The sequence below is a fragment of the Epinephelus lanceolatus genome, chromosome 6 (genome assembly GCF_041903045.1).
Source record: "Epinephelus lanceolatus isolate andai-2023 chromosome 6, ASM4190304v1, whole genome shotgun sequence".
NCBI classification, from domain to species: Eukaryota; Metazoa; Chordata; class Actinopteri; order Perciformes; family Serranidae; genus Epinephelus; species Epinephelus lanceolatus.
The window spans coordinates 594,722-612,447 of NC_135739.1; the positions used below are offsets into that span (position 1 = coordinate 594,722).

The 17,726-nt window shown below is 44.0% G+C and overlaps 1 protein-coding gene across 2 annotated transcripts in view; it reads left to right on the forward strand.

Moving 5' to 3' along the window:
• The window catches only part of cdc14ab (cell division cycle 14Ab), a 32,227-nt gene that overhangs the window by 5,925 nt on the left and 8,576 nt on the right, over nt 1–17,726 (forward strand). For both annotated transcript variants that reach the window (XM_033622294.2, XM_033622295.2), the window contains exons 3-14: nt 74–149; nt 1,980–2,072; nt 2,471–2,550; nt 5,183–5,249; nt 5,345–5,407; nt 5,741–5,828; nt 8,737–8,967; nt 12,551–12,689; nt 13,936–14,077; nt 15,758–15,858; nt 16,013–16,060; nt 16,517–16,645. In XM_033622294.2, coding sequence (XP_033478185.1) covers nt 74–149; nt 1,980–2,072; nt 2,471–2,550; nt 5,183–5,249; nt 5,345–5,407; nt 5,741–5,828; nt 8,737–8,967; nt 12,551–12,689; nt 13,936–14,077; nt 15,758–15,858; nt 16,013–16,060; nt 16,517–16,645 — 1,257 coding nt within the window. The remainder of the gene's footprint in view (nt 1–73; nt 150–1,979; nt 2,073–2,470; nt 2,551–5,182; nt 5,250–5,344; nt 5,408–5,740; nt 5,829–8,736; nt 8,968–12,550; nt 12,690–13,935; nt 14,078–15,757; nt 15,859–16,012; nt 16,061–16,516; nt 16,646–17,726) is intronic.

Sequence of the window (17,726 nt, forward strand, 5' to 3'; positions counted from 1 at the left end):
TGTTTTTATTGCGTGTGTGTGTGTGTGTGTGTGTGTGTACACTGAGTTTCTAACTGTGTGTGTTGTGTGTCAGTTTCTATGCAGACTTCGGTCCTCTGAATTTGGCCATGTTGTATCGATACTGCTGTAAACTCAACAAGAAGCTGAAGGTGAGTTTCTGCTGCAGCCGACTCTCCCCCGACAGGAATGTCCAGAATGCACCAGACTCAGTCACTACATCACGTTCACTCAGTCACATTCACTCAGAGTTTATGTGACAGAGTGAATGTGACTGACATGTTCACTCTGTCACAGTGAGTGTGTGTGTCAGCACTGTACAAAGTGTTTTGTTGTCTCGACTGTAAATGTTTTGCTTTAAGTGTTTTGTCTTGTTTTATCTTGGTTGCCATGGTGATGACATTCCTCCGGTCGCCTGTTGTCATGCGTCATGACGACCGGACGGTCTGCATTCACACCCTGTGATCAGTCTGTACCTGTCCAGGTGGAAGACACACGTGTGCAGTCGGGGGGGGGGGGTCAATACAGCATAGTGTCACAATGTTTTTGTGAGATAATATCATATGACAAATATAAATTAAACTTTAGGTAGCCGACTACAGTCATATGATCAGATGGTTTTTAGTCCACTGGATGAACTAAACTGTGCAATGTCTGAACAGACTGAAAACTTCATATCTTATTAAATACAGCATTCCTTTAAGGACATCATTTGACACTGAAAGAAGGAAATAAATTACAGTATATTTAATCTCAACACTCAGCACATCACAACACGTTTAAAATCACACATATTGTGTGGTGATCAGTGTTGGGTAAGGGTTACTTTAAAAGTAATCAAAGTATGTTACTGCGTTACTTTTTAAAAAGTAACCAGTTACTTTACTGCGTTACTCCCTGAGTAAAGTAACTCAATTACTTTTAAAGTACTTTTGAGTATTCTACATTTCCTATTGGCCAATGGACCACAGGGCGCTAAGCCTACATTTTTTTGTCTCCAAAATTAAAGTTATGGACCACTTGCCCTTCACTGAGATCCAGTTCTCCCATCACAGCCGTCACTTTGACCAGTAGAAACACACAACGATCTGCTGCCATAGACAACTGTATGACAACAACACCCCAGCGTTTTTAATATTTCCTCTAGGGATGTTACCACACAGAGTAAAAGGGGGAAATGATGGTGTGAAACAGCAGAGGCACTTTATCAACCCGCTGAGTTAATGTTACTGTTATTAGCATCAAGCTAGCAAACAATGGTACATCCTCACGGTCCGGTCTGTGTTTTTTTTCAATTGCTGAAAATAAAAACTTGTGAACGTGTAAAATAGTTATTGATAGTCAGGCCTGTTAAAATACTACTTCAGTTGTGTCGGCCTGAAATAATATTCAACCACATCATGATACAGAGAAATGTGAGGGATGTAATGTGTTGGATTTTGTGCTGATATCTACATATAACAACTTATTTGTCCGATATTAGAACTCGACTGATAGTGGATTTTTAATGGCCGATATAATAATGATAGTTTGGAGCAGGAAAAAAAACAAACATGGCTGATGGATCGTTTGAAAACACCTGAAGAATCAGAATCAGAATCAGAAATACTTTATTGATCCCCGAGGGGAAATTATTTATGTTATGTGTTATGTTATGAAGTCCTGTTCCCTTATTAACTATAGTTTATATAAAGTCCTGTCGGCGCCAATTAATCGGACAGACGAATGAATCAGTCGACCTCTGATCAATATATCCACTTCCCACCTAATGTCAGTGATCATCATCAAGTCTCTGCTCATATCTGCTCTGCTATTTTTAGATAGAGAAAAGGTGACGTCACAAAATTCTTCATCAAAGAAATGTAAACAGACTGAGGAAGAGGAGGGTCATATGTCCGTGAAGTGTTTTTAGATGTGCTGTTCCTGAGCTCTACCTGATGTTGTGTGACGTCTCTTCCTCTTCTTCTTCTTCTTCTCTGCAGTCGTTCACTCTGACCAGGAAGAGGATCGTTCACTACACCAGCTTTGACCAGAGGAAGAGATCCAACGCTGCTGTGCTGATTGGAGGCTACGCTGTGAGTCATCACTGTCACTTCCTGGAAATTGCACATAATGATGTCACTGAACTTGACAAAAATAAACGTCTGTGTATCAACTCAGAAACAATCAAAATACACAGGTTCAGTTCATGTTCATGTTTTAGCCTAGCTTAGCATAAAGACTGTTAGCCTAGCCTACCATAAAGACTGTTAGCCTAATTTGGCACACTGACTGTTAGCCTAGCTTAGCATAAAGACTGTTAGCCTAGCCTAGCATAAAGACTGTTAGCCTAGTTTGGCACACTGACTGTTAGCCTAGCCTAGCATAGAGACTGTTAGCCTAGCTTAGCACACAAATTGTTAGCTCCATGATGTGCATGTTGTATGTTGTCACACTTTGTGTGTGTGTGTGTGTGTGTGTGTGTGTGTGTCAGGTGATCTACCTGAAGAAAACTCCAGAAGAAGCCTACAGAGCTCTGATCTCTGGTTCCAACGCCTCCTACCTGCCCTTCAGGTGAGTCCTCCACTACTGCAGCACCTGCTGACCTTTGACCTTTGACCTGTGTGCCTGTGTGCAGCAGCAGAGTCCTGATAACTCAGATGTGACAGATTAAAGTGGTCTTAGTTTCCAGCAGACAGAAGTTAGTGTGACGGAGCTGAACTCTGCGCCTCTAGTAGGGTTGGGAACGATTAACCGATACGACCGGATATCCGGTTTGACAAGCGAGAGATACAGCTGCGTCGGTAGCAGCCTCCTCAATCGATACGAATCAGCCATGAATCCTTAGATGAATCGATTGTAGAGTCATGGATCGGGTATCGCAAGAGTAGCAATTGGTTGACTGACTTTAACATTTTGCATCTCTAAAACAACGCGAGAGCCGGCAGCATGCTCCGTAGCAGGCATTACTGACAAGGATAATGCATGTAAACATCAGCGCCAGCTTGACCAGTGGAGCTGAGGAACAGAAGCTAATGCTGGTTGGATGAACCAGGCAGCAGCCAAGCCTCAGCAGAAACTAAGGGCGAATCCTGCCGGTTGTGGGTCACAGACACAGACAGAAATACGTATTCCTGTCAAATACGGCAGCCATAGTGCTCCGCGGCGGCGACTGAGAAGCCCGGCTTCAGGTCCAAGAAGTCTTCGTCGGTGTCATGACTGCCCAGAAATACCAGCCGAGCCGTGGCAGCACACAGGTATGTGACGTGTCAGAGGAGAAACGAGCAGTTCACATTTCCACAAACCTCACCGCACTTTAGGGACTGTTCTTTACTTGTCAGGGGAGGAGGGTGGCTGGTTGATTTTTATTTTATTTATTTTATTTTGATCCCCCCTATGTAAATCACTTATTGATACTGTTTTTGAAGTATGAATAAGTCAATAAGTAATTTATTCCTTTGAAATATCAGTGATGTATTATAGAAAAGTGATTTATCTTTTTATAAATGACAAACACAGAGTGTAGCAAACACAGAGAAATAGTCTGACATGCTGTCAGTGATAAGCTGCTAGTCATCACAGTCCATGATATCAACTAATAACAGGAGATGTCAGATTCTGCCCCTACATTGCATGTTATTATTTTATTCTGCTTTATGTTTATATTGTACAGCGTTATGATAAACTTTATTCCAGACTCAAGTCCATATAAGATACATACAAAAACACAGACAACACAATAAAAACAACACAACAAGTAGGTTTAAAACACTTAAATTTTACTTAAAGTTCACTTCACTTAAAGTTTAAAACTTCTTCTCATTTTTATATTGATCCCATCCAACAAAATGATGTTCATTCAGCAAGACTTTTTTTGGTCCATGTCTAAAAACAAATACATTTGACATGTGATTTTGTTGTTGTTTGTCTTTTTATTTTATTTTTGCCAGTGCCATACAGCAACAGTGCTTGGGGATGTGGTCTTTTACGAATTGAAAATACTGTAAGAATATCACTTTTATAGAATTGGCTTTTTTATTTTATAATATATGATTAATGTTTACATCAACAAATGTTAACCACAGAGTCGTATCGAATCGTTATGTATTAAAAATATATTGTTTTTGAATCGTATCGTAACCCGTGTATCTAGATATGTATCGAATCGTCTATCACAGAGAGATTCCCAACCCTAGTCTCTAGTAGGCTGGTTATGGTGCGTTCGTTTTGTACTTGGAGGTCAAGATGGCTGGGTCGCGTACGCAGTGAGTAAACGCTCTGCTGAAGTACTGTTTATAGCAACTTTATCTTACTTGTTTTACATGAGGTCGGCCACCCCAAAGTGCTGTTCAATTTTTATCTGTGGGCATGTTGCTACGCTGTCTGTATGTGCAAAATGCCACACAGAGCGTTGTTATCAATTGATATTACTAACAGTGGCTACAGCTAGCCCAACGGTAAAATGGTAACGTTCATGTTTTTTTCCGACTTGTCCACCGTTGTCAACTAGAATGCAAAAACTGTTGTCAACTCGGAGGTGATGTCATTCCCCACTTCCAGCTTCCAACCTCCGAGTACAAAACGAATGCACCATTAGTGACGTCCAGCTGGTGGTGGCAGGAAGAAGTGTTTAAACTCTGACAGCAGAGAAGAAGAAGAAGAAGAAGAAAGACTTTACTGAGAGTTCGATATCAGAGAACACCAACACTGAGTCTGGTTACTGTTGTTTGAATACAGGATCAATAAAGTTACTTTGAATCTTCAGTTTGTTGTTTCATCACTGAGTCACAAACTGTGTGAGTGTGTGTGTGTGTGTGTGTGTGTGTGTGTGTGTGTGTGTGTGTGTGAGGAGGATAAAGGGCTTGTTGTTGGTTATATAACAGCAGTGTGTGTGTCTTATTGAACGGAGGTTTCCTCTGAGCTCTGCTGATGGATTTGACATGAGGAGGCCACGCCCACTGAGACACACAGCAATGAGGCATTCACTGACCCTCAGACCGATGTATTTTACAGTGACGTGTTAAACTGTCTAATAAAAACATGAAGTTTATTGTTGATGTGACCTGAACTGATCCTGGACCTGCTGCAGCTGACAGTCAGAGAGCTCTCACTGTCTGCTGCAGGAGTGTGTGTGTGTGTGTGTGTGAGTGATGAGACGAGACATGAGGTGTGTGTTGATCCTGTGATGTCCTCTGTGTGTCTTCAGGGACGCCTCCTTTGGGAACTGCACCTTTAGCCTCACAGTGCTTGACTGTCTGCAGGGCATCAGGAAGGTGAGCTGTGATTGGCTGGATGGGACGTGTCACCTGTGTGATGTCACAGTGTTCACACGTAAACTCAGCGTGTTGTCTGTGTGTTTGTGCGTCAGGCTCTGCAGCACGGCTTCTTTGACTTTGAGACCTTCGACGTGGACGAGTACGAACACTACGAGGTAAAAACCACTACTACCTGTACTAAGTGATGATCTCACAGTGAAGCTGACCTTTGACCTTTTGGATATAAAATGTTATCACTTCATTATTTAATCCTGTTGGACATTTGTGTGAAGTTTTGTCATAATTAGTTTATGAATTCTTGAGTTACATCCACACACATTTTGTGACTTTTGACCTTCGACCACAAAATTCTAATTAGTTGACTCAAAGTGGGCGTTTGTGCCAAATTTAAATAAATTCCCTTGAGGTGTTCTTTAGACATCGTGTTGACAGGGATGGGACGGACATACGGACAACCTGAAAACATAAATGTCTTTGTGTCTCTGCAGCGGGTCGAGAACGGAGATCTTAACTGGATCGTCCCGGGAAAGTTTCTGGCCTTCAGCGGACCGCATCCCAAAACTAAGATTGAGAACGGTGAGTTCACAGATGGACTCGTCTCACACAGTCAGATCTGCACAGCTCATAAACACTGCTAGTGTTGTCATGAGAACTGATACTTCCATACCAAGTCGATGCCGACACGCAAAAAATACATCAGTACCTGTTTTGGGGTTTTTTTTTGATACCGTAAGTACCGGATACAACTTTGCCCTCAGCGGGCCGTGTCGATTCCTGTCGGAACTGACGGGGGCAGTATACGTGCGTCAGTCGGTGCAGAGGACGAGCGCTGAAGAAAAACACCTGTTCTCCATCGTCTTTGCTAGAAACAATGGCTTTTACAAGTGCTGCTGGAGCCACAACACCTCGGCATGTCGAAAAGTCAGGTAGTAAGAGTCATGTGTGGAAAGGGTTAGGGTTAGGCCTCATTTACACCGCAAGTGATGTGTTCGCGTGGCGCTCGCGAACAATCGCTGTTTACTCGCGTTTTCATTTCAGAGAGCTTGTTAACAGGTCAGAGTATTCACACCGCATCTGTTGTATGTGCCGCTCAAGTTGCGCTGCTTTCACGAGCAAGCTCGAAAATAGAAGAGACACCGTTTTTTGGCGCGAGTCGCGAACAAATGGTCGCGGCCTTCAACAAAAACCACGAGTTTGCATGTGTTGTGACCTCTGTCGGCCACCGTAGACATCTCCCCCTTGACCAAGCGAGACCTGACAGGCACATGTTTCATGTACTTACCCATTTGTGGTGCTAAATATTAATTCGTTGGAATAGTCACTGGTGCGCGAACCTGTCCACCCTGGGCTTTGGGTCCAAACTCACTTCTTCTTCTTTGGGGTTTATTGGAGATTTGCAAACACGGTGCACTACCGCCACCACCAGGTGTGGTTTGTATTTTGACAGGACAGCAGCGGCCGCTGTGCGACGCGTTTGTTCCGTTTTGGTGTGAATACACATGTGCTGCCGCATCGCTTGCGGTGTAAATGAGGCCTGCAGTTAAAGTTATAGTTTGAAACAGTTTTAATAAAGTAGAGAAGTTAGAAATACATTATTCTGTTTTTTGATTTCTATTGTAGTATCGAATGAGTATCGAGAGTCGTGGAAATTCACTGGTATTGGTATCGACTACTGAAATTCTGGTATCGTGACAAGTAAATAAAGGGAACACATAATCATCACAATGTAACTCAAAGTCAATCAAACTGGGTTACTGGGATATCAACCCGTCCAGTTAGGAAGCAATACTGATTGTGAATCAATTTCACCTGCTGTTGTGCAAATTGGACAGACAACAGGTGGAAAGGAAGGCAATTACCAAGACAACCCCTGTTTAGGAATGGTTTTGCAGGTGGTGGCCACAGACCATTTCCCTCTCTGCATCCTTTCTGGTTGATTCTTGGCTAGTTGGGCATTTTTCCAGTGCCCTCACCACATGAGGCGTTATCTGCAGCCCCCTGAAGTTGCTCAGGTAGTAGAGCTGCTCCAGGATGGCACATCCATACACGCAGTGGCCAGAAGGTTTGCTGTGTCTCCCAGCACAGTGTCAAGAGCATGGAGGAGATACCAGGAGACCGGCCATTACACCAGGAGAGATGGACAGGGCCGTAGGAGGGAAACAACCCAGCAGCAGGACCGGTATCTGCTCCTTTGTGTGAGGAGGAACAGGAGGAGCACTGCCAGAGCCCTACAACATGACCTCTAGCAGGCTACTGGTGTGCATGTTTCTGACCACACTGTCAGAAGATGGTCTGGGGAGGCAGATCTTTGGAGGGCTGCACAGACTTCCACATGCTAGCCAGAGGTACCCTGACTGCTCTCAGACCATATGCTGGTGCAGAGGGCCCTGGGTTCCTCCTGGCGCAGGACTCAGACTCATGTGGCTGGAACGTGTCAGCAGGTCCTGGATGACGAAGGCATTGATGCCATTGACCGGCCTGCCCGTTCCCCAGACCTGAATCCATTTGAGCACCTTTGGGACATCATGTATTGTAACATTCACCGCCGCCACATGGCACCACAAACTGTCCAGGATCTGACTGATGCCCTGATCCAGGTCTAGGAGGAGATCCCCTAGGGAGCCCAGATGTTGTAGGGAGTGTATCCAGGCACGCGGAGGCCACACACACTACTGAGTCACATCATGAGTTGTCCTGAGAAAATTCACAGAAGTTGGATCAGCCTGTGATTTTTCCACTTTGATTTTGGGTTTGATTCTGAATCCAGTCCTGAATGAGTTCTTACATTATTTTGTTCTCTGGAATATTTCATTCATCCAGATCTGGGATGTGTGATTTAAGTGTTCCCTTCATTTTTTTGAGCAGTGTATATAGATCCGAGGGGACATTTGTTTAAATGTGTAATTAGTGGTAGATTTGATTTACTTGAACTATTAATATTGTGACAGAATCTGACTCTGACTCTGAGTTACTGTTGTTCACAAACTAAAGAAATGACATCATCATTTTTCTTTAGTTTTTGTTACAATTCTATTTTCTTAAGTTAATAATTAAATATGTTTTTTACTAATCTGTCATATCGTCAAGAATATTGTTATCCTGATATTATTTTAGGGCCACATCTCCCATCCCTGCTGATAATATTTCTACTACAGAGGAAAAACACTTGTTTTTGTTTCTTTAAACCAATCACAGACGTCCTGGGCGGAGCTAAGCTCAGGATACAGTGATGGTGCTCTTTTAAAGCAGTGTTGGGGGTGAACATGTTCTGGTCTTCAAAATGGCTCCACAAAAGAAAACACCACAGAAACGCGCCGTCACATTTTCTTCCCTGAGTCTCGGTCAGACGTCTGTGAAGGTTCTGATCAAACCTGTTCTGAAAACTTTAATGACAGACAAAAGTTTCAGACTCAGTGATACAACGTGAGGTTGTATTTATTTTTGTGTTGTGATGTAACACCTGTGGATGCTCCGCCCCCTGCAGGTTACCCCCTCCACGCCCCCGAAGCGTACTTCCCCTACTTCAGGAAACACAACGTGACGACTGTCATCCGTCTGAACAAGAAGATCTATGACTCCAAACGCTTCATTGACGCTGGCTTCGACCACTACGACCTCTTCTTCTTAGACGGCAGCACGCCCAGCGACATCATCACACGCCGCTTCCTGCACATCTGTGAGAACACCGAGGGCGCCGTGGCTGTCCACTGCAAAGGTGAGGACTTCCTGTTGTCAACCACAGAGACTGTAGAAGAAGGAAAGGACATGATGTCAGTGATGAGGTTTGAATTTTGGGTTGGAGCCAGAGTTTAGTGTCAACGCCTCCGTTTGTCTCAGTGGATTACAGTCTTTTTAACGTTAGCATATTTTATTAGCTGCACACGTGTGATTCATGACAGAGGCCTGAGAGGCTGTAATGTGTGTTATCGCTCACTGACACCACACCTTCCTGTTTGTCTCTGTTATACCTTCACCAGGAATGTTTACACTCCAGATAAACGCAGGGCTTCTGCAGGCTAACGTTAGCTAAACAAAGTGCAAATGCTAATTTAAAAAATGTAATGTAATTAGCTCCGCCTCATGACATTAATAGGAAACATTATCTAACCTATTGAACGCCCTCCTAATTATTAAATATTGTTAACAGTTTAAAGTTTGGTTTGTTATTGATAATCACATACATGTAGCTGCTAATGGCAGGTAGCATTTAGCTATCTTTGAGTTTAAGACAGATCTTTGATCAGTTTGTAGAAAACAAACAGGTACATTTACATCATGTATGAAGCTGAAATCAAACATAGATTTCGTCTAAGTTTTTATTATCAAGATCTTTATTTAGATAGATTTAGATACTTTAATAATCCTTGGCAGGAAATTGCAGTTATTATTATTTATAATTTAACTCGTCATTGTCTCGTTTTCGTCACGGAATAAAGGTTGTTGATGAAAACATTTGGTCAGAATTTCAGTCAGTGAAATTACCACTGGTGTTGTCAGAACATTGTTGTGACCAGAGATATTAAACGATCACAGAGTGTAAAAACATCACAGAATGATTCATGTTGTGATGAATCACAGCTGATGATCAGGAAACAGTTTATTGATCTGGTATTGATTATTAGTGTTGGGCCACAGAAGCATGAAAATAAAATCTAGTCAAATCATTGGAAACAGAATCAATCAATCAATCAATCAATTTTATTTATAAAGCCCAATATCACAAATCACAATTTGCCTCACAGGGCTTTACAGCATACGACATCCCTCTGTCCTTATGACCCTCACAGCTGATCAGGAAAAACTCCCCAAAAAAAACCCTTTAACGGGGAAAAAATACGGTAGAAACCTCAGGAAGAGCAACTGAGGAGGGATCCCTCTTCCAGGACGGACAGACGTGCAATAGATGTCGTACAGAACAGATCAGCATAATAAATTAACAGTAATCCATATGACACAATGAGAGAGAGAGAGAGAGAGAGAGAGAGAGAGAGAGAGAGAGAGAGAGAGAGATGCAGGTAATGACAGTAGCTTACAACAACAACATTATTGAAAGTAATAATATTATAGTTATAGTTCTGGTTACTGTGGTACAATATGTTGAAAGTATGTATTAATATCTGGCAGTATACATGTGTGACAATAGTCATATGTGTATAATAACAGTAGAAGTATGACTAATGACTAATGATGGCAGCAGCAGCAGGAGGCATCTGGCAGGACCACGGCAGCAGCACAACCACACACGTCACGCTGTCCAGGCACCGCTGTGATATGAGTTAATCTGAGAGACAGTGGAGCACAAAGGCTCCGGAGAAGAAGCCGAGTTAGTGACATCCAGAATGGCCGAGTTAGCAAGATGTAGTAATAGAATACGAGAGAGAGAGAGAGAGAGAGAGAGAGAGAGAAGGTGCCCGGTGTATTATAGGGGGGTCCTCCGGCAGACTAGGCCTAAGTCAGCCTAACTAGGGGCTGGTACAGGGCAAGCCTGAGCCAGCCCTAACTATAAGCTTTATCAAAGAGGAAAGTCTTAAGTCTAGTCTTAAATGTGGAGACGGTGTCTGCCTCCCGGACCGTAACAGGAAGATGATTCCACAGGAGAGGAGCCTGATAGCTGAAGGCTCTGGCTCCTGATCTACTTTTGGAGACTTTAGGGACCACGAGTAACCCTGCGTTCTCAGAGCGCAGTGTTCTGGTGGGATAATATGGCACTATGAGCTCTCTAAGATATGACGGAGCTTGACCATTTAGAGCTTTATAAGTTAACAGTAGGATTTTAAATTCAATTCTGGATTTTACAGGGAGCCAGTGCAGAGAAGCTAAAACAGGAGAAATATGATGTCGTTTCTTAGTTCCTGTTAGTACACGTGCTGCTGCATTCTGAATTAGCTGGAGAGTTTTTAAGGACTTACTAGAGCTACCTGATAATAGAGAGTTACAGTAATCCAGCCTTGAGGTAACAAAAGCGTGGACCAATTTTTCTGCATCTTTTCGGGTCAGGATAGGCCTAATTTTCGCAATATTACGCAGATGAAAAAATGCAGTCCGTGAGGTTTGTTTTAAATGAGAATTAAAAGACAAATCTTGATCAAATATTACTCTGAGGTTTCTTACGGTAGTGCTAGAGGCCAGAGCAATGCCATCTAGAGAAACTATGTCATCAGATAAAGAGTCTCTGAGTTGTTTGGGGCCAAGAACAATAACTTCAGTTTTGTCTGAATTTAACATCAGGAAATTGGTGCTCATCCAGGTTTTTATGTGTTTAAGGCAGTTATGGAGTTTAGTTAATTGATTACTTTCTTCTGGCTTCATCGATAAATACAACTGAGTATCATCCGCATAACAATGGAAATTTACAGAGTGATTTCTAATGATGTTGCCTAAAGGAAGCATACATAGAGGAAATAGGATTGGTCCGAGCACAGAACCTTGCGGAACTCCAAAACAAACTTTAGTACGTAAGGATGATTCATTATGAACGTCAACAAACTGAAAACGATCAGATAAATAAGATTTAAACCAGCTTAGTGCAGAACCTTTTAGGCCAATTAAGTGATCCAGTCTCTGCAGTAGAATTTGATGGTCAATTGTGTCAAACGCCGCACTAAGATCTAATAAAACAAGAACAGAGACAAGTCCTTTGTCTGAAGCAATCAGAAGGTCATTTGTAATTTTAACTAGTGCTGTCTCAGTGCTATGATGCACTCTAAATCCTGACTGAAATTCCTCAAATAAATTATTATCATGGAGAAAATCACACAGCTGGTCTGCGACTACTTTCTCAAGGATCTTTGACATAAAGGGAAGATTAGATATTGGTCTATAGTTGGCTAACACCTCTGGATCCAGGGTGGGCTTTTTTAGTAGAGGTTTAATTACAGCTACCTTAAAAGACTGTGGTGCATAGCCTGTTAATAAGGATATATTGATCATATCTAATATATGAGTGTTAACTAAAGGAAAGACCTCCTTAAGTAGCCTAGTTGGGATGGGGTTGGTTGGTTGTTTATCAGCGTCAGTCTGTCTCCATGGTTACTAACATGGAACCTGATACTGAGTGTGACTCTGACCAGCAGGGGGCAGTCTGATCTCTCTCACAGTATTCACAGTACCATATGATCCATCATCATCAGACTCACCGAGACATTTACACACGTTTAATATAGTCAGTTTAATTCAGATCAGTAATCAATAAATCTGTCCTCTGCAGTGAAATCAGATACTCCAGTACAGTAACTGAGTAAATGTACTTATACTGTATCAGTTTATCTGTTAACAACCTGTCTGTCTGTGTGTGTCAGCTGGTCTGGGCAGGACGGGCTCTCTGATTGGCTGTTACCTGATGAAACATTACCGCTTCACGGCAGGTGAGGCCATCGCCTGGATCAGGATCTGCAGACCGGGCTCTGTGATTGGTCCACAGCAGAACTTCCTGGAAGAGTGAGTCACAGATTGTTTCTTCTTCTTCTTCTCTCAGTGTTGTAGTGACCTCAGAGGACGATCAATAACTGCAGTGATCAGCTGATTCTGATTGACTGGACAGATCTCAGGCTCGTTAATGAAGCAGTGACACAGATGATGACCTTCATCATCAGCTGACGACATGTTGTGTAGTTTAACATGTGTTGAGCAGCAGGAACCTGCCGAATGTCAGCTGATCGTCCAACAGACACACTGCTGAAACAGCACTTCTCACTTCCTGTTCCTGCTGCAGTAAAAGCCTCAATCAGCATCTAACGAATGTCAAAGAATAACAACACAACACAACAGTACAGTGTGTGTGTGTGTGTGTGTGTGTGTGTGTGTGTGTGTGAGTCTGCTTCAGCTCCTTCATGTCCAGACTCTGTCAGAGGACCTAGTACTGCAGTACAAGGGCACAGTAGCTGCTCTGTAGTCAGTCGATTGGTTGATGGAGGGAAAACATCTGCAGGTGACCTCTGGATGAACAACATCTCACCTGTTTTGTGTCCACCAAAGAGTTTTATTACTTGACACAGGTGGTAACATTAACACTGGTCCAGGACAGGTGAACTCTGTGTTCAGGCAGCTGGAAAATAAACGTGCTGTCCTCTGTAAATAAAGTGCACACTGTAACACTGGGAGCGTCCAGCTGAGTCTGCACCAGTCTGTCTCACCACCAGCGTCACACAGGACTGATGATAAACATCTGATGTACTGGACACTACAGACAGTAGGCTGGGGTTGATGATGTCATAAACCACATGACGTCACTGAGGTTAGATATCTCTGTCAGGCTGCATGTCAGAGAGAGGGGCTGTACACATGCTGCGTCTTTAATTGCCTGGAAAACACAAGGTCAGGCGCCATGTGCAACTCTTGTGTCTACTCTCTAACTTTCAAGAGCGCAGCGGAGAAGAAAGAAGAAAACAAAACACTAAGAGGACCTGGACCTCTGACTCTGACCTGGCTATTGTGACATGTTAACCGTGGTATGAATGTCTGTGAGGATGTCAGCAGACACAGAGAAACCGTTTGGAGAGCAGCTGAAACCATCAGTGGATTAATCACCATGATAGCAGAGATCAGTCAGTGTGTTTCTGTCACTGAGTCTCTGACACTACAAACATCATCAATACAGTCGTCCTGTGACAGAGTGTATTGGTGGGTTATAACGACGCCTTTACCTGTAACAGGTGTGTGTGTATGTGTGTGCGTGTGTTCACAGGAAGCAGGCAGCACTGTGGTTGCTAGGAGACAGCCAGCGTTCCCAGAAGGCCAAGATGGAGGAGAGGGCAGTGTCTCACCTGATCACCAATATGGACGACCTCAGCTTGAACTCCGCCCACAACAGCAACAGTCTACACGAGGTCATAAACACACACACACACACACACACACACACACACACACACACACAGACTGTCTTTCAGTTGCTAAGAAACAACATCACTGTTCCACATAGACTTCCTGTCCAGCCTCTACTGCTCATTATTCTCAAACCAAGCAGTAGCCTCTTGATCTATACTGTGGAGGGAGACTACACCTCCTTTTATTCTTTGGAGAGGGCAGGCTTCAATAATATGCTCCATGGTTTGCTCCTCTCCACAAGCACACAGTGGGCTCAGGCTGCTCCCCCATCTGTGAAGGCTGGCCAAGCAGGAACCTTGACCAGTCCTTAATCTGTTCAAGGTGGACCACTGTCTCCTTGGGAGGTTGGTGCAGAGACTGGTTGAGTCGGGTCTGACACTAGATGTTTGTTTGGGATGTCTTTAGATTCCCATTCAGTCACCCAGGCAGACAGGGCATCAAAGTCGGTGGGTGGGGGGGGGGGGGGGTGTCCCTTCCAAATTGGACATCTAGATCAGAGACGAGCAGGTGGTGGGTTGATGGATTGGTAAATGGAGGGAGTCTTTGACCTTTTGGAGCATCCTATAGGTGGAGCCAGGGGAGCAGTGTTGAACAAATAATCCCAGTTATGATTCACATAGTGGAGTTACGTTGGGTGTCTACGTGGTGTGTGTGGGGTGACCTGGACCAGACAGGGGCACAGTATTCTGCTGCATAATATGACAGGGCCAAAGCTGAGGAGCGCACTGTGGGAGCTGCTGCTCCTCATTTTGCACCTGCAAGTTTGCAGAGGAGGTTGTTTCTGGATTTCACCTTTGCTGCTGTTCCTGTAAGGAACAGACCTGGGAGTGCCAGGTTTGTTGGATTAGGGGCATGTCTGAGTCGATGTCCACTCAGTCTGATGTCCAATTTTTTGGCAGCTTCTGAGTTTCGAAGATGGAAAACACAGACACTGTGGACACTGTGCCCTCAGGGATCAATAAAGTATTTCAGATTCTGGGTCTGATTCTGGGTCGGTGGAGCTCACTTCATCACAGCTTCACTTTGTCGTGGAGAATAAAGATGACACACCAACGCTCCTCTCTCCCTCTGTTGGCTGCGACTTGTTCAAGCTAATGATCGCTAGCTAACCTGTCATCTTTATTCTCCACAGCAAAGTGAAGCTGTGATGAAGTGAGCTCCACAGACCCAGAATCTGAAACTCTGTACTCTGTAATCTGTACTCAGGCAAATGCACAAAGTCACATTTCTGTGCTCCAGCCAGAACCTGCTTTGCGGCTCCTTTAAATTAAGAAGCATAATCGAATATTCAGAATTTGACTCGTGAGCTGCTTTCGCTGCCACAGATATTTTACCAGCAGCGCTGCTGGAGTGAATTCAGCTATTTTGCAGCTCTGGCAGCTTTTGGTGTGAACGCACAGTAAATGTAGACAGACACAGTTTGTGAAATAACAACATGTGGACAGAACTGTTTTTTAAAACAGAGGGAAAATATCTGTTAACAAAAATATCTGTATACGTACAAACAGGACCTAAAGTGTTTCAGATGATGTTAAAGGTCATTAGTGGCTGGTCAGGAAGTCTACATGGAACAATGATGTCATTTCCTGACTACTGACAGACGGCATGTAACAGTCTTTATTCAGTCTGTCAGCTGGGACATGTCGGTGGTCTCATGATGCGTTTGTTTTGTCCTCCAGAGTGAGACGTTGGACAGCGGACCGGGGCTGACTCAGGGAGACAAACTGAGAGCCTTAAAGAGCCGGCGTCCCCCCCGCCCAGCCACCACCGGAGCTCTCAGGTACCACATCAGATCCTGATCATCCTGATAACAGAAATGTATCATCGTTATTTTATCGTGTGTTTTATCGTCGTCCCATCGATTTAAGATTTGAGTTTGTTTGTGACGAACGTTCAGAGAGGGCGGAGTCTGAATCCTGATGTTTTTCTTTCAGAGTGGAAGAGATGAAGACGCACAGCAGGTCGGCCTCGCAGCCGCTCAGGTAACTGTCCCATTTATCCCTCAGTCTGGACTGACAGGACAGACTCTACCTGTCCCATCTAACCCTCAGTCTGGACTGACAGGACGGACTCTACCTGTCCCATCTAACCCTCAGTCTGGACTGACAGGACGGACTCTACCTGTCCCATCTAACCCTCAGTCTGGACTGACAGGACGGACTCTACCTGTCCCATCTAACCCTCAGTCTGGACTGACAGGACGGACTCTAACTGTCCCATCTAACCCTCAGTCTGGACTGACAGGACACATTCAACACTGAAAATCAGCTTTACTCGGTCGTCATTTTGATCAAACACATAATGAGTTATTTGATCAGTTGACTGAAGAAAAACTGTTACTATATCAGTTGTTTTACTGATCGGTCATTGTTCAGACACAAAGTGAATCTGATCAGATTCAGATCAATACATGTATTGATTTGTGTCACTGTGTTCAGACTGTCGATGGGCGTCGCTCAGGGCCCCTCCTCCCCCCTCAAGTCCTCCAAATTTCCAGCATCCTCTGCTTCTGCTGCCGCCAAGAGGATTGGAAGAAGTCCATCATCAACAGCGGCCAACATCAGGAGGTCAGTGTTCTCGCCCACTTCCTGTCTGACTCACCCGACTCCCTTCACTCAGTACGTTTACATGCACGCAGTAGTGGAGCTAAGCCCATAGCTCGGCTAATTAGTCAAGTCGGACTTCTCGTCTTGTTTGAGTAAACATGCAGAAGAGAAAATTGAATTTCTGACCAAGTACATCTGATTCCGCCTCAGTGGGCGGTGCTGTGTCCTTTTTAATATAATGTGTATTGAACTAGTTCCTGCTCTTGTTCAGAAACTTTTTAAAATAAATCTGCGTTTTGCGTTTTCCTTCCATCCATAAACTTCAAAATGTTTAGCTCCGTTAGATGGCGGAGATGACTGTAGTTTCCTCGTCGGTCCAGAAGTGCGTCTTCAGTCTTCATGGTGTTTGTTTGTGTGTTTTTCCGGGAGATACTGATCTGCTGCTACGTCACCTCCTTCCTCTACAAGGTGAAAGCCTGTGAAAGTAAAAGTGGTGCATGCGCAGAACGCCGAGTCCGACTCCAGTTGTACTGAGTGGATACATGCAGCAGTATTATTATCTGGGTGTGTTAGTGGAGCTACGGATAGGTTCTGTTAGACTGAGCTGATAATTTGATTTTCTCAAGCTGCATGTAAACGTAGTGACTGTAGTACCTGACAGTACTAATGCTCATCAGTAATCATTGGTGCTGTTAAACCTAAAACTCGTTTTATCTGTTGATACAAACAGACTGTGGTATTTGTTAGTAGTGACACACGCTGTACTAGTAGAAGTTTCTTATAGTACTGATACACAGTCTGTAGCACAAACCAGAGTCCTGCAGGGGTCCATTTTTGAAAACCATCACCCACCCATACACATAAGGCTCAGTACCAGAACTGGCCTGTCATCATGTCTCAATCGAAGCTGCACCCGTTAATAAAAGTCCAGTGACCCTCCACCCCTGATGAACCCCCCCCCCCAGGCTCCAGTCCCTCATATGAAGCTGGTTCTCTGTCTCTTTGACTGGATGGTGAAAACATTCAATCACTGCCAGGTTAGGAAACATGTTAGCATGCTCCTTCCACCACCATCAAACCTCCAAAGGATCCGAACTCCATG